The sequence below is a fragment of the Schistocerca gregaria genome, unplaced genomic scaffold (genome assembly GCF_023897955.1).
Source record: "Schistocerca gregaria isolate iqSchGreg1 unplaced genomic scaffold, iqSchGreg1.2 ptg001708l, whole genome shotgun sequence".
Lineage (NCBI taxonomy): Eukaryota > Metazoa > Arthropoda > Insecta > Orthoptera > Acrididae > Schistocerca > Schistocerca gregaria.
The window spans coordinates 12,501-20,000 of record NW_026062964.1 but is presented as its reverse complement, the minus strand read 5'-3'; the positions used below and the strand labels follow the sequence as shown (position 1 = coordinate 20,000).

Genomic DNA, 7,500 nt, shown 5'->3' with positions numbered 1-7,500 from the left:
TGTCCTCACCCTTTATCAGAATGACCACTTCGGCCAACTTCCACGATTCTGGTACCCGTCCCTGACGTAAGCACTCATTGTAGAGGTTAGTCAGGTAAGGGCAGATCTCCGCGCACAGGGCTTGGAGAACCTCGGCAGCGAGTCCATCATGGCCCGTCGCCTTTTTACGGCGCAATTCAAGAATTGCGGCGGTAACTTCACGTTCAGTGAACGGAGCAACAGGCGTCTCATCGGCATACAGCTCATGGAGTTGTCGCCTCAAATTCCCCTGTTCCTCGTCCTCATCTTCGCTACTATCGTCGGGCAATAAGGTACTCATGAGGAGCTCAGCTGACTCTTGCCAGTCCTTGGTGTGACTGCCATCGATCTTCCTTAGGGTCGACAGGACCGTCGGTGACCGAACTTTTGACACGGCAATCTTGTACGGTGTACCCCAGGGGTCAGCCGCCAGACTGTCACGAACAAAAGACTGCCAACTCTCAGTCCGTACTGTGTGCAGTGCCCGCTTAAACACGGCTTTGGCCCGCCTGTACCGCGCAAGCGTGGCCTCACGAATGTGATCGCCTACGCTGCGCTGGTAATGCCGCCGCGCTCTTCTGCATTCGCGTCGGAGACGCTGCAGCTCAGGGTTCCAAGGTGCCTTAGGCATTTTCCCTGTGTGGGCCAACGGGACTGCGCCTGTTGCTGCTGTCTGTATGGCCGCCGTCAGATCTTCTGCAGCTTTGTCAACGTCCACAACGCGATCCATTGGCCAATTCGGTATCACTAGATTACCTCTTAGTCGATCCCAATTAGCCTTTCGCCAGTTGTACTTGACGGTGCCGTTCACCTGGTCTTCAGGAGGAGGCTCCCCATCATAGGCTACAGTGAATGTGATCAGATTGTGGTCACTTAGTGTCATTCCCCGCCATACCTTCCAGTTCTCCGCACGGAGATGCTCGTGTGCACTCTTCAGTGTCACATCGATATTCGAGGTCGCTCCACGGCGGCCTTCGAAAGTTGGTGGGAAGTTTGGTCGGTTCAGCACTTCTAGTCTGAGCTCGTGAATTGCTTCAGCGAGTCTCTCACCTCGCCTGGCGGCGCGTCGAGCACCAAGAGGCGTGATGTCACTGTGCCATAGGGGTGACATGGCATTTGCGTCCATTGTGCAAATCAGCAAGTCATTGCGGTAGAACCCAACCGCCTCTTTTAACTGGTCGATATACGGTCTTTCTCTGTGCCTGTACTGAAAGTACATATTTAGCACGAAAAAGGTGAAATCGCCAGTATTTATCTCAGCTAACACCATGCATCTGTTGCTTAGGTGCGCCACTTTGACTGCTCTGAAGGAACGATTTAGCACAACAATTGCTGCCATAGGATGCTCTCCCCCAGCCAGGATCTGAGCTGTTGTCGGCATATATCGGATCTTTCCGTCCCTAGAGTAGGGCTCTTGCAGACATAATATGTCTAGAGACTCCTCCTCCGCTCGGCGTCGTACCTCCTGCATCACCGCTTGCGTTCGCGCGCAGTTCAGCTGTCCTATCTTAACCGACATTGGCATTGTGATTTTTCACAGTCCGGTCGGGGACAGGAGAGGTAGCGGCCGGAATGGAGACGGTTGACGAGAGGTCTTGTCTCCCATAGTCTGTCCGCTGGATTTTACGTTGAGTGAGAATCCTGTAGTAGGCACACTCTTTGCCTGGCGTTTCGCATGTGCGATTACGCTTTTTGCACGGGATACAGACCGCTCGGTCCCCCGCTTTTCTACAGTCCTTCCTCATGTGGCCGTTCTCGCCACAGTGCCCACATGTTATTATACTCGGGTCCTGCTTGCAGAACCTTACCGAGTGGTTCACATCCTGGCACCGCGTGCAAACGACTAAGTCCAGGTAGTCGTCAACCGGCATGGACTCAAAGCCCATGTACAGTCGCTTCTGCCTCAGAATCGCGACTCTGAGTCTGGGGCTTACTTCCACCACGAGATGTGATGTTTGTCTGCCCCTTGGCCCAGTCCGGAACTTCGGCTTAAACTCCTGGCGAAACTGTGTTTCGGAAAGTCCTCCAAGGTCGTTTTGCTTTCGAGTTAGCTCAACCACAGCTTCATTCTTCATGACACATGGTACATGATATATGATTATCTGCGGATTGAGCTTTTTCGGCAGTTCGCACTTGAGTGCTTCTGTCAGTTTGTTGTTAGCTAGAAGCTTCTGGCGATCAGTCTCAGACGCCACATCTACGATGAGCGTCGGGCCGTTTGTGGCGACCCGTGAGAACTTCACACCTTCAACCTCAGGCTTGACCAGGGAGGTGAATTTCTTTCTCACTTCTGCGCCAGTTTCATTGCCCTTGGACTTGATGAAGAGCGTTGCCTTCTCAGTCAGGGCTTTGGTTATCATCGCCTGCGTTTTCCGTTCTGGTATGGGTGGAGCGGCGGCAACTTGTGCAAAGGTCTTGGGTGGCGCCGTGGGCACCGCCTTCGTCCTTGCCAGCTCCTCCTCCAAGGCTTCCACCCTTCCGGTGAGGGCCGACTGCGCCATGGCCCAATCAAACAACTTAGCTCTCAGTTGTCTCTTAAAGTCCCCCAGATTTCCCTCCTCGACCAGTTGTCCCGGTTTTAGAGAGTCGTCCACGAGCTTCAGGACGTCCTCGAGCCGCGTCGCGATAAGCTTCACGGTCGCAAGATCGCTTGGGCTTGCCTTGTATCGGGACGTGCCGTCATCGACTGGGCCGCCAGGCTGTTGTCCGGCTACCTGCGCCGAGTCCGGCTGCTTGTTCGGTTTCCGCTTCTTCCGTCGTGTCCGGGACTTGCGTCTCTCGGCACCCGACATTGGTGAAGAGGCGCGGCTACTGCTGGCGCTTTCCCCGACTGGGCCGCTGGGCAGTTGCCCGGCTACCTTCGCCGGTTTCGGCACACTTTTCGCCGTCTCCGGCAGTTGAGACTTCGGCCGTGGGGCCGCCGTCTCTCCCGCCGGGCGAGTCTGGGTGAGCTTGCCGGTGCCGACTGGGCCGCTGGGTCTTTGCCCGGCTACCTGCGCCAGCTTTGGCTCGCTCGCAGCCTTCCCCGCCGGCGGTGTCGTTGGCCGCGAGGCCTTCGTCTCCGCCTTCGGTTCGGACTTCCCCGTTGCGCCTTCCCCGACTGGGCCGCCGGGCTTGCGCCCGGCTACCTGCGCCGGTTTCGGCTTGTCTCCCGCCTTAGGTGCCGCTTTCGGCGCCGGCTGGCGGGGTGGCGGCATCAGATCGGTTACAGCGTCCGCACTCAGCGATCTCTGCCGGAGCAGTTTTCGCAGGTGTTTCTTCTGCTTCCTCACTTTTGCCTTCCGTTCTTTCTCACTGTCACTTTCACTCGCGTCTGCAAGCGTCCGTGCCAGCGTCTCGCTTGCTGCAGTCTTAGCGCTCCGTGCACGAGGTGTACGGAGCTCCAATTCTGGCTCGCTAAGCGCGGGGTCATGGTCTTCTGGCCTATGGGCCTCCGACTGCCCTTGTGTTGGGAGTTCGTCTTGACACGGAGTGTCAGACTCGTCCCCTGAATGGTTGGTGTTGTGACTCCGCGACGGCCCACCAGTTCCGTCGGGACAAGGTTGATTGAGAGAAGCCATGTGGTTCCCACGATCAGCTAGGGATATAAGTGGTCCACCCAGGCGTTGCCCCGCCCACCTGGGTAAGCCTTATACAACAGAGGGTCGGCCGGTCCTCTGAGGTGGCTGACTCACGACTGTTCACAACTCAACAGCCTTGCGCCCCATAGCCGCCAGCTAACGCAGAGGGTGAGGGGTGATTATAGAGATTGTCCTTCTCTTGCCCAGGCGGTTAAGCCAAGACTCCGGTCCGAAACACGCACGACGTTCCACTGCGCGCCTCACAGCGGTCGTTGAAGTACGTGTCTCAGATTACGGACGGCGCTGGTAGCGCTTGCCAGCACCGGGCTCGGGCACCCCGGGTTTGCCAGGCCCGTACGTCGGCTGTATTAGCCTTCGTCCCTGTGGTCGTGGTCTTAGACCACTCAGGAGCATCCTCCTGGGGGCAGCTCCCGGTGACTTCCACGTTGCGAAGGCCGATGCCGGCCTCCAATCCGCAGTTATACACCAAGGAATCCTCCGAGCGAGGCCGGGTCGCCGCCCGCGTTGCATCCTCTGAAAGACAGAGGGCGCTTCGCAGTCAGCGCCCTTCCCCGCGCGTGGACATCGGCCTGCTTCCGCTTTGGCCCTCAAAAGTGAGAGCCTTGGTTTCCGCAGGAACGATGACCGCCCTACTCCCCACTGTGCTTTGTGCGCCAACCGCACACGCCAACCACAACCAACATTACATGTGGCCGGGCGGCGCCGCTAAGTTGTCCGGGCGCGGCCGGCGGAGCCGGGCGCAGCCGGGCCCGCGCCCGCCGCCAGCGTAGCCGCGAGAGCGGGCTGTCAGCCAGAGGCCGACCGCCCGCCCAGCGCCAGCCAGCAGCGCGCGCATCGCCCGGCCGCACCCGGCCCCGCGCAGCGCAGCCGACACGGCAGCGCGCAAGCGCACAGCCCGACCGGCAGCCAAGACCCGCCACTACCCCGGCCAGCCGCGCCGCGCCCGGCTAGCGCCGGGCGTTCACGCGCGAGGCCGGGGCCACAGCAGGACCCGCCGCCAGCGAGCCGCGCGAAGCGCACCGCCGTGCGCACAAGTCCAGCAGTAGCGCGCCAACTCACGTCGACACACTCCGCTGCACGCGCACGCACTACGTACGAGCTTGGATACTAGACTTAAGAGTCCGACACCTACAAGCGCTCGCAGTAGTGGGAGACGCGCACTCGGCCGGAAAGGGTCGATGTTCGATCCAACCGCCTCGTGCAGACGTCTCCTTGTGGGGAGTATACCTCCCGTGGCACTTGTGTCATGGAGCTCAGCATTCCACGGCCGATAAGTCAACCGCGATAACGCCTTGCTCCTGCTGTGGGGAGTGAGTTCCGTAGCGCGCACAGGCAGAGACGGAAACACATCCTCTCAGAGAGCGTGAAATGACTTTAACGCAAAAGCGGCGCCCGCCGCACCCCAGCCAGGGCCAGGGCGCGGCGGGCGCCGCCCCAGCAAAAGCGGCGCCCGCCGCACCCGAGCCGAAGCCAAGACACAGCAGACGCCGCCAGCGCATGGAGCCGCACCACGCCGCAGCCCGGCCAAAGCCGAGGCACAGCAAGCGCCGCCTTAGTAAAAGCGGCGCCCGCCGCACCCCGGCCAAGGGCCGAAGCACAGCAAGCGCCGCTATAACTTGTAAGTGCCATTCGCCAGTGAGCAAGGATACTAGACCGGAGTCCGACACCTTATCGCTCACGGCGAGCAAGGCTGCAGAGCCCGGTTTGGAGGGGCCAGTTGCCCAGTCCCACCGCATCCGAGCTTGCGCCCTGCACGGGAGTCGCCCTTCTCTCATTGGTTTCACCGGTTGCCCGGCTACTCGCATCTTACACCACGGGGAGGTTGAGAGATCGGACATTTAGCCGCCCGTCTTCTACCAGTGTAGGTGGACTCCACCACTGGTTAGACAGCATAACGGCCTTCGTAAGATAGTAGATAGGGACAGCGGGAATCTCGTTAATCCATTCATGCGCGTCACTAATTAGATGACGAGGCATTTGGCTACCTTAAGAGAGTCATAGTTACTCCCGCCGTTTACCCGCGCTTGCTTGAATTTCTTCACGTTGACATTCAGAGCACTGGGCAGAAATCACATTGCGTCAACACCCGCTAGGGCCATCGCAATGCTTTGTTTTAATTAGACAGTCGGATTCCCCCAGTCCGTGCCAGTTCTGAGTTGATCGTTGAATGGCGGCCGAAGAGAATCCGCGCACCCGCGCGCCCCCGGAGGAGCACGCTAAGGCGGACGCGGCCTCGCAGCAAGGAAGATCCGTGGGAGGCCAAGGCACGGGACCGAGCTCGGATCCTGCACGCAGGTTGAAGCACCGGGGCGCGAACGCCGCGCAGGCGCGCGCATCCTGCACCGCCGGCCAGCACGAGGCCAACCAACGGCGAGAGCAGACCACGCCCGCGCTAAACGCCCGCACTTACCGGCACCCCTACGGCACTCACCTCGCCCAGGCCCGGCACGTTAGCGCTGACCCACTTCCCGACCAAGCCCGACACGCCCCGATCCTCAGAGCCAATCCTTATCCCGAAGTTACGGATCCAATTTGCCGACTTCCCTTACCTACATTATTCTATCGACTAGAGGCTCTTCACCTTGGAGACCTGCTGCGGATATGGGTACGAACCGGCGCGACACCTCCACGTGGCCCTCTCCCGGATTTTCAAGGTCCGAGGGGAAGATCGGGACACCGCCGCAACTGCGGTGCTCTTCGCGTTCCAAACCCTATCTCCCTGCTAGAGGATTCCAGGGAACTCGAACGCTCATGCAGAAAAGAAAACTCTTCCCCGATCTCCCGACGGCGTCTCCGGGTCCTTTTGGGTTACCCCGACGAGCATCTCTAAAAGAGGGGCCCGACTTATATCGGTTCCGCTGCCGGGTTCCGGAATAGGAACCGGATTCCCTTTCGCCCAACGGGGGCCAGCACAAAGTGCATCATGCTATGACGGCCCCCATCAACATCGGATTTCTCCTAGGGCTTAGGATCGACTGACTCGTGTGCAACGGCTGTTCACACGAAACCCTTCTCCGCGTCAGCCCTCCAGGGCCTCGCTGGAGTATTTGCTACTACCACCAAGATCTGCACCGACGGCGGCTCCAGGCAGGCTCACGCCCAGACCCTTCTGCGCCCACCGCCGCGACCCTCCTACTCGTCAGGGCTTCGCGGCCGGCCGCGAGGACCGGCCATGACTGCCAGACTGACGGCCGAGTATAGGCACGACGCTTCAGCGCCATCCATTTTCAGGGCTAGTTGCTTCGGCAGGTGAGTTGTTACACACTCCTTAGCGGATTCCGACTTCCATGGCCACCGTCCTGCTGTCTTAAGCAACCAACGCCTTTCATGGTTTCCCATGAGCGTCGATTCGGGCGCCTTAACTCGGCGTTTGGTTCATCCCACAGCGCCAGTTCTGCTTACCAAAAGTGGCCCACTTGGCACTCCGATCCGAGTCGTTTGCTCGCGGCTTCAGCATATCAAGCAAGCCGGAGATCTCACCCATTTAAAGTTTGAGAATAGGTTGAGGTCGTTTCGGCCCCAAGGCCTCTAATCATTCGCTTTACCGGATGAGACTCGTACGAGCACCAGCTATCCTGAGGGAAACTTCGGAGGGAACCAGCTACTAGATGGTTCGATTAGTCTTTCGCCCCTATACCCAGCTCCGACGATCGATTTGCACGTCAGAATCGCTACGGACCTCCATCAGGGTTTCCCCTGACTTCGTCCTGGCCAGGCATAGTTCACCATCTTTCGGGTCCCAACGTGTACGCTCTAGGTGCGCCTCACCTCGCAATGAGGACGAGACGCCCCGGGAGTGCGGAGGCCGCCGCCCCGTGAAGGGCGGGGAAGCCCCATCCTCCCTCGGCCCGCGCAAGGCGAGACCTTCACTTTCATTACGCCTTTAGGTTTCGTACAGCCC

The 7,500-nt window shown here is 59.5% G+C and overlaps 1 protein-coding gene and 1 pseudogene across 1 annotated transcript; one reads left to right on the top strand and one right to left on the bottom strand.

Moving 5' to 3' along the window:
* Positions 1–4,036: 4,036 nt before the first annotated feature.
* Positions 4,037–4,710, top strand: LOC126334153 (translation initiation factor IF-2-like). The gene is made up of 2 exons (XM_049996804.1): positions 4,037–4,136; positions 4,310–4,710. The coding sequence occupies exons 1-2, from the start codon at positions 4,037–4,039 to the stop codon at positions 4,708–4,710; spliced, it is 501 nt and encodes a 166-aa protein (XP_049852761.1).
* A 766-nt stretch (positions 4,711–5,476) lies between these two features.
* Positions 5,477–7,500, bottom strand: part of LOC126334158 (large subunit ribosomal RNA) — a 2,992-nt pseudogene continuing 968 nt past the window's right edge.